Source organism: Pyxicephalus adspersus, chromosome 2 (assembly GCF_032062135.1).
Source record: "Pyxicephalus adspersus chromosome 2, UCB_Pads_2.0, whole genome shotgun sequence".
NCBI classification, from domain to species: domain Eukaryota; kingdom Metazoa; phylum Chordata; class Amphibia; order Anura; family Pyxicephalidae; genus Pyxicephalus; species Pyxicephalus adspersus.
This window is the reverse complement of record NC_092859.1, coordinates 160,891,799-160,907,942: the sequence shown is the minus strand read 5'-3', so window position 1 is coordinate 160,907,942 and position 16,144 is coordinate 160,891,799. Positions and strand designations below refer to the sequence as shown.

General features: G+C 37.1%; 1 protein-coding gene across 2 annotated transcripts in view; it reads right to left on the bottom strand.

The window, feature by feature from the left end:
• Nucleotides 1-3,119: 3,119 nt before the first annotated feature.
• The window catches only part of DPYSL2 (dihydropyrimidinase like 2), a 52,413-nt gene continuing 39,388 nt past the window's right edge, over nt 3,120-16,144 (bottom strand). For both annotated transcript variants that reach the window (XM_072402961.1, XM_072402962.1), the window contains exons 7-14: nt 14,702-14,770; nt 13,268-13,388; nt 12,309-12,465; nt 9,998-10,139; nt 8,843-9,013; nt 8,571-8,750; nt 7,801-7,966; nt 3,120-4,617 (exon numbers count right to left, since the gene is read on the bottom strand). In XM_072402961.1, the coding sequence (XP_072259062.1) occupies nt 4,526-4,617; nt 7,801-7,966; nt 8,571-8,750; nt 8,843-9,013; nt 9,998-10,139; nt 12,309-12,465; nt 13,268-13,388; nt 14,702-14,770 (1,098 nt within the window). In that variant the 3' untranslated portion in view covers nt 3,120-4,525. The remainder of the gene's footprint in view (nt 4,618-7,800; nt 7,967-8,570; nt 8,751-8,842; nt 9,014-9,997; nt 10,140-12,308; nt 12,466-13,267; nt 13,389-14,701; nt 14,771-16,144) is intronic.

Below are 16,144 nucleotides of genomic sequence, written 5' to 3'. Positions count from 1 at the left end.
CACAATTATTCTGCGAAGAATAAAAAACTTGGTTTAATAAACGAGAAAAGGCTTTGATGTTCGCAAAGAAAACTCCTGTTTTTTCTAAAGTTCCTTGCATGATTGGGTATTCTTTTCAAAGGGTTTTTTACAACATATTTGAAGAGAAAATTGAAATAGTCACATAAAAACAAAACATTCCAACAAAGAGTTGAGTTTATATAAATTCACGCATCATACAAAAACTAGACTAAAATAAGATAAAGCATGACACATAATTGCAGGTCTCTTGTTGGGTGGAATCCACATCAATACATCTACCGATATGGATGGGCAAAAAAGTGCTTCCGTAGGTGTTCATTGGGGCCTGGGCTCCAGTATGGTGCATTGACCTAGTGCAGGAACTTGTTCTGCTCTATGGTATAACATTAAATTTAGGATTCAAAGGTCTCCTAATACTTTGGGAGTAAATAGGGTGGTGGCATAGTTTATTTGGTATTTATTACTACTTATATAAGTATTTATTTTGTAGGTTTCGTAATATATTTCTAAGGATTTCAATAGGCAGAGTTCAAAATAAGTATTGGAGACTTGCAAGAATATTTATTTTCATCGCTGTGATCATGCCAAACCATTAAGGTGGAGAAGTTGACCAATCTTGTAAATCTTTGATAATTTTATTGAAAAGGGATGGCCAATTATCCTGAGAGTGTTGCCATAGAGGTTTACCGAAATATGGAATGGATTTTTGTTCTCACTTTAATTTGAAATTGTTCTGCAGCTGAAGCAGAAAACCAGCTTGGTCTGTGTGTGTGTAATGACCCAAAAAGTCTATCAGCCAAAACTTTACTCTTTATTTTGAGGTTGCAGGTAATTAGGGATATTGGTCTGTAGTTCCTGACTTCCAAATGGTCTTTACCTGGTTTGGGAATGACACTAATGAGGGCCTTGTTGTCATTTTCTGGAACTAGATTACCCACTCTAAGATGGTTAAAGTAATAGACCAAGTGGGGAGCCAGTTTCAGTCCAAACACTTTATAGTACATATTTGAAAAGCCATCTGGGCCAGGGGCGCTATTACCCTTCAAACTTTAATTGCTTTTAAAACATTTTCTGCTCTGAATTTTTTATCCAAACATTTTGCAATTTCTTTGTTTAATTGTGAGAGAGGGATATTAGAAAAAAAAAGGATTCCAATCTGGACACCTGTGGAGAGGCAGTGTATAGTTTAATATAATACTTATTTAAAGGTTTCCAGAACCAGTTTCGAATTCTGGGTCAGTCTGCCATCCCTCAATTTAGGTTTTGGCAGGGCATAAACTCTGTTTGTGGGATGAAGTCTATTCACTAGGAGAGTTCCTGGTTTATCACCCCACGTGAAGAACCTATGTCTGAACCATCGCAGAGATTTTTCTGCTGGAAGTCAGGCACAAATTTATTCCGTTTTAAGGGCTTTAATAATTTGTGGCTGATAATCTAAATCTGGTTGTCGTTTTTGTTGGCCTTTCAATTCGAGCAAGGCCTAATGCTTCTGATTAGGGTTAGAAACATGTAGATTGATTTTTAAAGGTTAGTAGCCAGGAAGAATATATGACCTCTAAGGGTTGCCTTATGGGTATCCCAATAGAAGTATCATCAGGGTTATTCAGGCTAAAATATTCCAAAATTTTAGATTTGATAGAGGCGCAAGTGGGAGCATCGCTCAGTAAGTAAGTTATCCTTTTGAAAGGTGATAATTCACCTTGGTAAGTAAACAACCTAAATACTTTAACTAAATAATTTCCTTGTCTTAGAAGCTTTACAGTATATTCCCACCAGTCGGGGATTGATAAAGCCTAAATTACCTGGAATATCCTCATTGGAGAAGGGGTTGTGATGGGCACATATACACACATAGTGACTATGTGAGACTGCATGTAGAGTTCATGCCTTAATACCTGCACTGCGGTGGAATTCTTGTTTGAAGTATGAATGTAGCTTTAGCTAATGTCTGTTTCTGTCTGACCTAAGGTATTATATATTTTAGATTTATTGCCATATGCAAATTGATCATTTTGTGCAGGTGCATGCTATGTATTATGTTTTACATCATACATAAACATGGATGATAAGCCTATACCTATGACAGGGGATCTGTGTCAGTTCTGTTTGGAAAACTTAGATCTTACTAATGAACTTTAGGGCATCTAAGTCTACATTTAGCAAATCTGTTTGGGTCTACGTATAGCCGCCAATGTGGCCATTCCTTAGTTGGTATATTATATAATATAATTGCTAGTTTGCAATATTTCTTCATGTTGTTCCCTGGGAGTCTCATGCAATAGGACTTTTGTGGTTTCATGGAACATGTTCTCTGTCTCCAACAACTTCTATATCATATTTACATTCTCTGACCAAAATTAATGCTTTCCTGAAGTCTCCATCATCCGTTGCATGTTTGCAGCCTCTAATAGCTTTCTGTAGCATTACATTCTCAGGGCCTGCACTCATATCCAGTAAGGTGACTAACTTGCTGAAAAGGTTTAAAAACTTTATGTATGTGTTTTGTTTTTGTACTTACATTACAGAGCAGGGCTATGCAGGCCTACAACCATTTATTTAAATGTCCAGGTGGCTTACTTACACTGTAATGCCTGTACATGACCTCCATATTATTAAAATACTGTATTGCCAGTTCAATACAGGACTTTATAGCATAAGCAATTTCTTTTCTGCCATCCGTTTGACTCTACCATAATAATGATGGTTACAAGCACAACGTATTACACATTCCATTATACTCATCCAGAACTACAGCTGCAGAAATGGAGACCAACTCCATTTGGAGTTTGATTGTCTTTCTGTGTCTGCTTCGATCAGAGGTTACATAATTCTTTTCTCTTCTCTCTTAATCCCGTTCTGGTGTTTCCATAAACAGACCCTTGCTCAAAGCACTGGAAATGGTAGGCCTTTCTTTGTAAAATCTCAGTTGTCTGGTCTGAGGTATGGAGATTCTAAATTATAACATTTATTCTGTAACCAGAATTTCTATTTTGTACTTCAACATTTTTGTTTGCATGAAAGTGTTTTTTTTTTTTTTTAAATGCTTCTAACATTTCCACAAGTTTTTAACACACGTTAAAAAGAGTCTTGACACCATGTGAAAGCACAACATTTTATTAGTGGATCCCGTGATAAGAAATCAGAACACAGTGTTTACAGGGAAAAAGACACAAGACTTATCTCTTTGCTATTTAAGACATCGGAGAGAGAACATTTTCATTCTAGACACATTTATTAGCATTAGCACAATATCTCCTGGACTCAGGAACACAACCACAAATCCCACAATGGGTTAAAATCTGGCTGAATGGAACATCTACCCTGCAATGTCAACACCAGGATTCCCACAAACAACCCAACACCCACATCTGAAGTTGCCACCCAGGAGGCGTCACTTAGCTTTACTCTGGCATTAAGGTGTTTTCTGCTAGCTTGGGACTGCCAATCAGTAATTAGAAAAAGAAAGGAGACAAATGGCCAGTATATCAAACATAAACCTGCAGAATGGTATCAGACCAGAAGGAGCTGGCTGATGGCCATCTGATCATACTTGTGTCTGAGTTACTTCCCATTACCAAAACTGATATTAAATAAATATTAAAACAAATAGCTTGGTAAACTGTTTACAGGTCAAAGCAGAGTAAAATATCATGATGTAAAAATATTGGCTTTACTTATTGAAAGGACTCCAAATTGTGTGTTAAAAATCTGTAAACAATTACCTGTGTAAATAGTTATGTTTTGTGTATTTTATTTAAATGTATAGAAAAAAAAATCAATGGCTAAAAAAAAGTCCAGTCAGCCTTTTAACAGCTGCAAAAGCTCACCTGTTACACCACCATACGCCTGAATGTTCTGTACAAATGTATTTGTTATCTGCTATGAAATTTGATCGTACGATGACACACCCACATATGCACATACTTCTAACTGCAAATTTCTATTATCTTAGAACTTCTTCCATCTGTACAGGTATCATTGCAGCTTGCAATTAAAAAGAGATCAAATGAACATACATTGATAATATACTCATTTGCAACCAATGATTACCTTGACTGCAGTGCCTCTTTAATAATAAATCCTGCCACAGAGATATATTACCTAAACTTAACATTTGCCTGAAGAACGACTACAGAGTAAGAGTTGAGATGTTGCTGCTCATGTGATCTTTCACATTATTATGAAAGAACAGAAATAAAGGAAAGGGGGAAAAGGGGGTGATGTCTATGTCTTTCCAAAAATATCCAGGAGAAAAACTGTGTGTGTATATCAATACATATTTATCCATATATTTATGTACACACATTTAGCGAACACACTGCCAGTAACATATAAGTAAATATGTATGAATGTCGCACTATGGGTCTCCTGGACTGTTGGTTTCTGCTCCTAGAAAAGTCACTGCCCCGATACTATAAAAGAAATTCCAGGGATCTGTAAATCTGTGGGTGTAATTTGTCTTGGAATAGGAATGGAATCCTGGGGCAGGAGAATTACTGTAGGCTTAACCTAGGCTGGTGATATTGGCACGGCCACCGGGAGGTGCAACAATGCGCTGAGTGGTGCGGCGAGGAACATTGTCGTCAATCTGTGCACCTGGAAGACACAGGTAAGGTTTTGTGATTTTATTTGATTTATTTATAGCACAGATTTTACATTAGCTATAACAAGCCTAGCAGCGCAGAGAACAGTCCAGTATTCACTCATTTATATACATATCCGCATATGTTATGTTTTCCTGTAGTCCTCTGAGAACTGAATTCACAGCTTTCTTCTTATTCTCTCCTGGGGGTGGTGGGTAGTCTCTACTCCTGGACAACATGTTAAAGCCTGGACACACTTTCTCTCTTCAAAGTTTTTTGTATCTTTTTTTTTTTACATTGTAGAATATTAATTAGGGCAACTAAACTGTAAAAAGGACACTTATGGTATTGTGTTTTTAACAAAAAAAAGGTTAATAAAGCAGAATATGTTTTATATTTACAATTCCTCAAAGTAGCCACCTTTTGCTTCGATGTCAATTTTAAGCACTCATGACATTCCCTTGGTCAGCTTCATGAGGTTGTCACCTGGAATGGTTTTCCAACAGTCCTAAAGGAGTTTCCAGAGGTGCTGAGCACTAATTGGCTTCTTTGTCTCTGCAATCCAAGGCATGCCAAATCATTTCAATTTGGTTAAGTTTGGGTAATTGCGGAAGCCAGGTCACTCTAATTCTTAGTCAAATAGTTCTTCTTTGGCAGTGGCTTCTTTGCAGGAATAAAATCATGAAGGCCTGATTCAAAACGTCTCCTCTGAACAGTTAAAGTTCAGATGCGTCTGCTACTTAAACTCTGTGATGCATTAATATGGGGTTTTTGTCTGAGGTGCTGGGAATTTGTGGTTTCTCAGGCTGGTAACCTATCCCCTGCACAGGAGGTAACTCTAGGTCTTTCTATTCCTGGGGCGGTCCTCATGAGAGTCAGGTTCATTATAGTGTTTGATAGTTTTGTTGACAGCACTTGAGGATGCATTCAAATTTAGTGAAATTTTCCAGGTTGACTGACCTTTATGTTATAAAGTATTAATGGACTGTAATTTCTCTTTATTTAGCTGAGTGCTTCTTGCTATAATATGGAGTAGAACATTAGTCGAATGGGACTATTCACTGTATAGGAATGTATATCAACCCTACCTCTGCACAACACAACCGATGATCTCAAACATATTAGGATAGCAAGAAATTCCAGAAATTAACAGGAACACCTGATATTAGAAACTACCAAGAGTGTGCAAATCTGTCATCAAAGCAATGGTGGCCACTATTATATATATATATATATATATATATATATATATATTGTGGTTTAACACTTTTTTATTAAGTCATAATTCCATGTGTGTATGTGTGTTCCTTCATAGTTTGAAAGCCTTTAATATCTATCTACAATGTAGAAAATGACAAAACTAAAGAAAAAACATTGAATGAGAAGGGGTGACCATACTTGACTGGTACTGTATGAGTGTCACACTGTCAAGAACTACGGAGAACATAGGTCAGTGTAAGAGCACATTTATGATGGCCTAAGCTCAAAGAAAGTAGGCTTATTGCATCCAGTGTATCATTCAAACTGGAAAACGGATGGCATCTAGTGGACGAGAAATCTTACCGAGAAGGACAGCACCAGAGAAGAGGTGGGTAGTTTTCAGAAACTTAGCTTTTTTATTAGTAAGCTGCCAGTGGCAGCCCCTGTAGTATAGGTTCATATTGGATAAGATAACAAAAGTGGACACGCAAGAAAAAAATATGCAGACAGACTAAATAAATAGTCCCTCATGCGGATTCATTGTTCTTGCCAGAGGAGTAAACACTGGAGAGACAGAATTATTTAATCAACTGCGGACCATACAGTTTGAGTTGAACTTTTGTATTTAGAGTACAGGTACCATTTTAAAAAAACTAAAAGTCTAGAAAAGAGGAGGTAAGAGTAATATACTTGCTTCATACAGTTATGAGAAAAAGGAAGTACACCTGTTTTTGATTCTAAGGTTTTAAGTAACTGAAAAATCATTTGGTTCTAAAATAATTTAAACCTATCTTAAGGTGTAAAACAATACACACATTTTCCACCGTGCCATTATCTGACCTTTGCCGGAATGTCCCCTTCTGGAAAGATTGGCAACTGTCTTGAATCTTTTTCACTTTTGAGTATTATTCCTTACTGTAGAATGATACAGTATATACAGTATAGTATATTCACATTGTTTGTAATGGCCCTATACCCCTTCCCAAATTGATGGGCAGCAACAATTGCTTCGCTAAGATCATTACTAGTATCTTTCCTCCTTGACATTATGTTAATACACCTGAAAGCTCCAAACTGCAAAAATTTCTTCTTTAACCCCCCTAGCTGTAATCCTGAGTGTGGCTCGGGGTGAAATTTCATTACAAAAAGTGGTAACCCAGAGCCACACTCAGGGTTGAATTGAGGGCTTACCTGGCCTGGCGGACCTGCGGCGTCCTCCAGCAATGCCGGCCCGGCATCTGTGTACAATGTCCTCTCATCCTGGCTTGTGAACGTTGGAGACGGGAGGCCAGGGGATGCAGATGCCGGGCGGGAATGCGTTGAGGGAAGGGACCAGCGGGAAATATAAAATCAGAAGTATTTTTAAATGTCAAATGTACCAATTTGACATTTAAAAATATTAAATAATCATACCGCCAGGGAGGTTAACCAAAACTGTAGATTTTGGTTTGTAATGAAATTGGTAGGATGTAAAACCTAATCTAGTCTTGTCATTGCTGTTTATAGGGTGGCATTACCTGCTTTTCTTTAAAAAAAAAAAAAAAAAAAAAAAAAAAAAAACCTAACCCTAAAGTGGACTCAGTGCTTCCTTGTAACAAAACTTACTTCACTATCAAACAGTACATTTACTTTTATGACGTTTATTTCATGTAAATTAAATATTACATTGGTTATCACAATTGGATACATCAAAGAAAATGCACTGAGAGAAATATGTAGTGAGAAATTGTGTAAATCACCTTTCAGCACCACTTTAGCTATGTACTCTCTCAACTGATCACCAACAGCCAGTCATGAGCTGACCTCAGAGGCATGCATATCTAAATAGATCCTGGAATGTCTGCTTTCACAAAACTTCATAAAAAACAGTGCAGACAGCTATACTTAGCACGGAAGATATATAAGAGAGTCCTAATATACACTGGGGATTTAGAGATACAAATAACACAGCTTAATTCCTAATGTTACCTCCATTTGGCCATTTAGTGGAAGTTACCTGATAAGCTGAATCCAGACTGGTGAAGGTTCCGAATTGGCTGAGCTGGTTGTTTGGCAGGAGATGTCTTGGCAGAGGATGCAGGTGTTACTGCTTTTGGAGTTACAGAAACTTCACAGACGGGACCATCATACAGCCCTCGAGGAACCCCTCGCAGCTCAGCAAGCTAAAAAGAAGTTAGGTAACAAGAGTGCCAGTTAATATAAACCAAAACTTTTTTTGGGGGTAACAAATAACCCTAACCCCAATACATTACCCCATCACTAGATGTTTACAAACATTTCGCATTAATGAATATAAGAATTTTATATTGTGCAATAGGTGCCCATAGCCACAAACCTAGTATTCTGTACTTAAATCTGGTTGACTGCTACTGACAACAGCTTATTTAAAGCTCAACTCCCTGCAAATATTTTTTATAGCTTGTAAAGGCCACCACTGCCACATTCCCACACTGGACAGCTAATAGTATGTGTTCACATTACAGCAAGCATTGATCTGGACACCAGCAAAAAGTAACTTAAAAAAAATACATTTTTTGAATTTGAATGGGCTCTCTGCGAATCGCAAGCAAACAAAATAATACATCTAAACTAATTTTGAAAATACTGCACCCTAGCTCACAAAATATAAATGAATGACAACGCACTACAATTTACATACACATGCACATTGCCACAATGAAAAAGTGTGAATGAGCCCTTGATTCCAGATATCATCTTACCTAATGCCATTATATGTTTTTTCTGTGTATCAAACAGCATACCCACCCTGCTTCGGGCTTTGATTCTTTTGTACACAAAATCTGGAAAGGGTTTCCTAGGAATGTACCGTCCAGATCCCTCAGTAACATGAAGGGTACCATCCTCTAGAACAATCTTTCCTTGGCTAATCACAACTAGGGGGCTACCACGGCACTCCATACCTTCAAAGATGTTGTACTCCACTGACTGAAATTCAAGACAAGGTAAGTTCAATTGTTAGTGAATACAATTTAAGTGTTACTTGCACATCTTTTAATTTTTCAAGCTGCACTACATACACTATTATGTGTCTTGGCTGAGATTGTCCTTATACTATCTGGATCCCAGATCACCAGATCAGCATCAGATCCTACAGCAATGCGCCCTTTCCGGGGGTACAGGTTGAAGATTTTGGCAGCATTGGTGCTGGTGACAGCTACAAATTGGTTTTCATCCATTTTTCCAGTCACCTAGGGAGACATTAAGCCAAGAATAATACATATTAGTCCAATCTCAGGTTAATTACAAATTCTAGGACTCTTAAACCTTCAATCATGCCATCTCCCTTAATTCTGTAAACTAGTCTACCTCAATAAACACCCACATGGTATCCCTTTGAGCTAATTACAAACATGCAAAGAACATTTGGATTCCGAAAGTTGTCCTTTTTTGTCTGAACTTGATATACAATGGATCTAGGATACTATGAGCTGCCACACTCTAAATCTTCATCCAGAATGGGTTCAACGGCAAATAACCAAGTTTGCCTACCAACACATTGCCTACCAAAAGCAAAATTATAAATTCAATACCATGCTCCACTACTACACAAAAGTTGTAGTCTGAGAGATGCATAGTATAACTATTACTCATTAAAAACACTAGGGAGTCCTTCCACACCCACACAAAAGTATATATCATATTAGCCAAATGTGTGTCAGTTTCTTTACAAATAAAACTGCAAATGTTTGATTGTTAAAAACTCTGTCAGGGGGACAGGTAAGAAAAATCTCATTAAAATATTTGCACAAAACCAAAAAAAGGTGTCAGGAGTTCCAACCCTACTCCCCCACCCCCTTATTAAAAAGTGTTCTGGTTGTTTGTGTCCCAACTGAAGAAATATCCTTTTTCAATGACCACTGTTTCTGGGGCAGAAAAGAGAAGATCCCCTTGCAGACCACTGCAACCTTAAACAAATTTTAACCAACTTTGTCCTTGCCTTTGTCTTTGTCCTTTTGACCAACTTTGTTTTTTTCCCTACTTTGTCCTAAATAAAATTAAATTATTATTTCTGAAATTCCCTAGCTGTTGTCCTTTTTGCTGCATGTCTGCATTTCTCTTTTTTTGTTTCTCTTGTTCAATATATTTGACCCACTGCTCATTCAATCAGTTTTCAAATAAACCGCTGACCCACCCTAGCATGAACAACTACTCTTCCCACTGTCTGTACCCACCACAGCTCGGTCCCACACGATGCTCATTCTCTCCTCCGCTCCATTCGTCCCTTCCGGAATTAGAGTGAAATTGTCTTTTCCAACAGCTTTCTGAGCTGTGTTAAAAGTGCAGTGTGCACTCCCACAAACCTGCAAATCACCACTGAGAAATGGGGGGGAACAATCAATATCAACAATAATCCCAAAAATATCACCTTTACTTACAAAACAGGATCCCCAGGCCCAGAAACATAGCACATTTACATTAAACACATGGCATGGTGTGCCCCCAGACCTGCAAATGGCTTCTTATAGTGTTCATCAAATATATTTACCATTCTCCAAAATGCTTATTGTTTTTATGCATCTGTTGTAAACCTACCATTTACCTTTAGGAAATGTTCCCAGCAGTTTTCCCCGAACTAACTGGTTGAAGAGCACACTAGCAGAATTACTAGCTGAAGTGATTTCCTGACATCAGGAAAACTTTTCCCATAAACACTTTTGCATGCGTTATACTGCAAATAAATGCTTTTGTTTCAGCATCTTTTAAATAAAACAAAAGCAATCACATTTTCTTTGTCTTGCAATACACTAAGGCTGGGTCCACGCGGACTGTTTTTAAAGCTTGCCTTAAAACACTGGGAAACTCTCATAAACGCCTTTATGGCACGTTTTGCTGCAATTTGCTGCAATTTTATGCAAGTGTTTATAGAAGGGTTGATTTTAACCCTGGGGAATGAGTAAAGAGGTATATAATACCCCTTACTCATTCCCTGCAAGGGTTAAAATTACATATAAATAAATGAGACAAGACTTTTAATTCATCTCTAGTGCTGATTGGCTGAGAAAAGGTAAAAGGTTTAAATTTTTCAGCCAATCAAGGGAGAGGCCGAATAAGGAACCTGCTCCTGGAATCCTTCCCGGAGCTTTGTGCAGAATACGTGCTAAAGACCCGCTAGAGACTCCAGGACTCCTCACACAACTGCTCCCTTGATTGGCTTAAACATCATCAGGGTTTACCTTTTCTCAGCCAATCAACAATAGAAGTGAATGGAGAGACTTGTCCCAGCTTGCCCTTTGGTGCCTGAGGATCCCACGCTGTCAGGAGTCCCAAAGCTGTGCTCATTTCATGAGTGCAGCCATGGGAATCATTATTTCATGATTGGATGACTTGTAAAGAAAAGTAAAGTACAATTTACACCAATTGCATAAATATAACAAAAGTAAAACAAACTTTCACATTAAAGTCTCATTTTTTATCCTCTTTCAGGGAATAGTAAGTAAGTAAGTAAGTAAGTGGTATTATGTATCTCTGTACATTGACGTTTTTAGGCATTTATAAAGGAGCAAAATGCCTCCAGGGATTTATGAACATTTATAGGCGTTTTCAACATTTTAATTTTTTAAAACACAGAAAGGAGCATTATCTTAAATGCTCAAAAACGTGTTGGAGAAGACTAGGCCATTGGAATGCATGGAAATTTCAGATATGTGCGCCTTTAAATGCTCAAGGTAAACTCTAAGGAAACAGTCTGTGTAGACTAAACCTTATTGTGTTTAAAATTTATTGCAGAGGCACTTCTACATTGAAACAAGGTGAACTGTCAGTCAAAAGGAGGTGGACAGAGCCAACACCATTTTACAATGCAGCCACTTTGTTAAGCTATGCATGTCTGCTCACAGAGCGGACTGGAAGTCCATCTGTTGTCCCTGGTGGAGCACATATGTTAAGTTATGGTTAAAGAAGAACATTTATGTATATAAAGGATCATAAATATAAAAGAATAATATTTCGATGAAATTGATAAGGTTAGAAAGTATATGAAAAAGGCACACATTTCCCTTATCAAATTCAAACAGAAGTTACATAATGGGGCAAATAACTGGACTGGACACAATATTTTCCATATATTCACTGGGCATCATTCACCCGTTTAAAAAAAAAAAAATAGTTTTTCTGTACAACACCTGAATATTTACTAGGTGAAAAAATATTTATCTTAACATTTTTGGGGTAAGAAATTAAAAGGTTGCTGATACTGCATAGATAAGCCATTGCTAACCTTTTTAACTGCTAATAATTACTATATGTACAACTACAGTATATGAACCCAGATCCCTGCAGAGCTCATACAAATCTGCCAGCCAGGATCAAATCTATTTTCATAGCTCCCTACACAAATTACCTTTGCCAGATGTTCAGTGGCTGTTACATTAGCCATATGGGCAGCCATCTAATTATTCAATGGGTGAATCTTTTATATATATGCCCTTTGTATTTTATGCACACAAAACAGGTAGCTATGTAAGCCTACCACACAGTACTCACCAGGCAAGCAGTGAGTTGAGGAAATCAGGAGTACTGGGGTCGGAGCTAAGAGGTGGAGATGTAACAAAAGCTGCTGCCTTAGCCCAGTTTTTGCTCCAGTAATGGGAGCCATCAGTGCCCAAACTTGCTGTGACTGGCTCTCCATACACTACAGCCCCTGTAAAGATACAAAGCAGAATGTTAAGAGTGCATTTACAAGTCAGAACCACAATACAATAAGAGCAGCACAAATGTTTTTGCACCATGTCCTTAACAGAAGCATTTTTGTCAGCAGTGAAAATAGTATAGGCCCCGGCTGTTTTTAATACATGGGACCCATTCTAGTTTAATAGGATAATGCATTAGATCAAAGCCCTTACACGCATCAGACGGACGTCAGATTTTTGTGCCTGGAAACAATCTTTTGTGATCGGTTCCAGTGACAGATCAATGAATAAGCATGATAAACACCATTCTGCTCTATGGTGAATGGAGGGGGAGGATGAGTAAGCAGCACCTCACAATCCAGAGGGGGAAAATCTGGCATGTAAATACCTAAAACTAGCACAACTGTTAATCTGATGTGTGTATGTAGTCCACACATGTGTAATGCATGTACACAAGCATTTGAGTTTTGTTTCCACAGTGTGTTGACACCATTTCTGCAGAAAACCTGAATTGGATCTGTATATGGTTGTTTCAATTTCTCAAAGGAAACTTAATCCAAATATTACTGCTGCCATTGGTAATCGTCTTCTAAAAAAAGTCGTAAAAAAGGTATATAAAAAAAAAAAAAAAAAAGGTACAGATATGTCATAGTACAAAAAAGACATTGTTAATATATGGAGAATGCCGGGGACAGTTATGATTCGAATATATTACCGTCTAGTTCTTATTTAACCATACACACAACGATTATAGGCCTTGGCATTATCACCAATTGGCTGCAACACATTTCCATTAACAGGTTGAAGAAATACCTTTCTTTCTGGACTGTGCAACGACTTCAGCTGAGCTTTTGCTCATCACCTTAGTAACATAAAGAGGACAGTTGGTCTGATTGGCGATGGTGATGGAGCGATTAACAGCTTCTGCCTCCACCTGAACAGGAATTAGAACAAAATATAGATATTGCACAGTCCATGCAGATACCATTATTACACATACAGAATAGAAGATAACAAAATCAGTTCAGGCTGAAAAACACATCACTAACTGCAAAAAGTTCTTTGAAAATATTTCAGGAAATGATGAAATATCTCCCCATAAGAGACACAAAGTGTAACCCCACACAAAGATTCGAAACCTTTTACACTTTATTCAAAACAAAAAATGAGCTTTAGGTGCATTTTTAAAAATCTTTAGGGGATCGCATTTTTCCATGATAACATTGAACAGTAATATTATTTATCATTATGTTACTATCACATTTAATACTGTAAAAATATAATGTTCACATGAAGTATAAAGTTTAGGCATAAGGTTTAGGGTGATGGTTAAGAAAGTACACAACCATGTAAATCCTGGTAAATCCAATCAATTTCTACTGCAACCTCTCGCTTTCTGTCTTGCTACAAAATTACAATTTTGCCATCTGATCACTCCTGCCTATATAAAATACTGATTATATTATCTCTGCACTATCATAGCCAGGATATTCCTTAAACCTAATAAACAGCTTTTAAAAAAAAATATACTATTGATGTATATTGTAATAAATGATGGTCAATTTAAAAAAGGGTTTCCCCCCAAAGATTCACCCAACATTTTTTACTTGATAGTTTTTCAGGCACAAAATATTCATTTTGAGTATGATAAAAGTGAGAGTGAAGCATGCCGTTAAACGTATGTAACATACGTTAAATGAACATTGCTAAAGTGCCTCTACTATATAAAGGTCTGCAGCTTCAGCTGCCAGAACATCAACCTGCACACTTGTGGCATCCAACATTTTTTCCCAAAAATTAAGCATACTGCATTTAGTTTTGTGTATACTTCCTTATTAATAACTTTATATAAATATCTCAAATTTTCAAGCAGTGGCTGGGAGTTCTATGGTGCTATGGTGCAATTAGAGAGGATTTGAAAACCTCTAATGTGTTTTTTGTTTGGAAAACCTTTAATTCTCTGAATTTCATCTCAAAAATGCATCTTGCATAAAATGTTTGTTTAAAACTTATTTTAGGAATTGATGCCAAATAACTGCCAACACTGCATACTGATGATTGATTTTTTCTGTGCTCAAACCCAAAATTTTGGGTGCTGAAAATTCAAATTTAGTAAACTTATGGAGCTAAAACTCTTTCATCGAATACATTACAAACAAATACTATTAAGATTAGGACTAATGTACTACAATTTATATAACAAGGGTGGTGTCTCATAATGCAACACAGAAAGAAATGTGGCCTCACCTCCTCCGGTCGGCTTAATACATGTCCCTCAGGACCTGTGATTCCTTGTTCTAAGATCCTCTGCTGTTCCTGCAATAGGAATGACATTTTTTCATTGTCTTGTTACCTATTAGTATAACAAATTTAGGCTACTCACACAGGAAGATTGGTATCAACATTCTAATATACAATTGTAAATATTTTAGGTAGTGTCTGTCCTATGCATGGCAAGATAACTACTTTTGTTTCAGCAGTAGAAAGTCAGGGTCATAATTAGGGATGGGCAAATCTTCCTTGTTAAAGGTCAGTGAAAACTTTTCATAGATCACTAAACCCAAAGTTTGTGAAAAACTGATCCTGCTACTCAGTTCTAGATATGTTAGGTCTAATAGGCTAAGTCAAAAAGGCATGGAAAACCCTGCACTTCTATTGAAGAAATGAACCAATTTATAAAAAGTGATAGAAATACCATCTAGCAGCAAGGAAGGGTTTTTCTCTGTGGCTTATGAGGCAACACTAACATTACACAAATAATTTAAACACCATGCCTAGAGAATGACAATCCTTTAACTGCCAATGCACCAATATTATTATTAGTATTAATAATATTAAGCTGTATTTATATAGTGCCAACATACTATGCAGCACTGTACATACCATACGTAATATCACTGAAAGAGGTAAAACAAATAAATGTGAGGAAAATCAAGCTTGTTGCAATGTTAAGTGAAGTAAAGAAAAAAATAAAATAATACACAACTTTAATGGGTGCACTCAATTTAAGGCTTTACATTTTTGGTCCTTGTTTACTCAACTCAGTCTAATATTTTATATAAAAAAAATGGGCATTTTGAGCAGTTTCACAAATGTGTGACTAACCCTAATGTTTACCTACCACCAATTTTTTTCTATAAGCCTTCTGCTCTTTAGAAAATATATGTTTTGAGGGTTTAAAAAAATGCAAGGTTTCTTATACAGGCAAGCAGCCTGGGTGGCCAGAAAAAGGAAGACAGTAAAGGTGTAATCCACTACTTCCTATTCAATACAGAGCCCCAAGCCTTTATTACCACTGGGGTATCCCAATACTAAAAGACAGAGCGTCTACCCCACGACTTTAAAAAGGAGAGCAGCCACATATCCATCCCCAGAGGAATAGCAAAGTATATTATTACCCCTTACAGATTCACACAATAAGTTAAAAGAAGAACCACAGTAACAGTAACCAAATACTACTTGTGGTTTCCTATATAGACTAATCATTTGCATTGAATCTGGAGGCCAGTGCAAGCCTTAAAGGTACATCCAATGCCCACAAATATTGATTGCATAGCTACAGGGATTCCACACTCTAGGTTTTCCAGAATTTAGAAAAAAAAAGTTATTCCGAACACCACTGTACAAAACTTATAAATACCTAAAGGGTTCATGCCAATATTTGACAGCTGTCTTCGTTATACTCTGGTG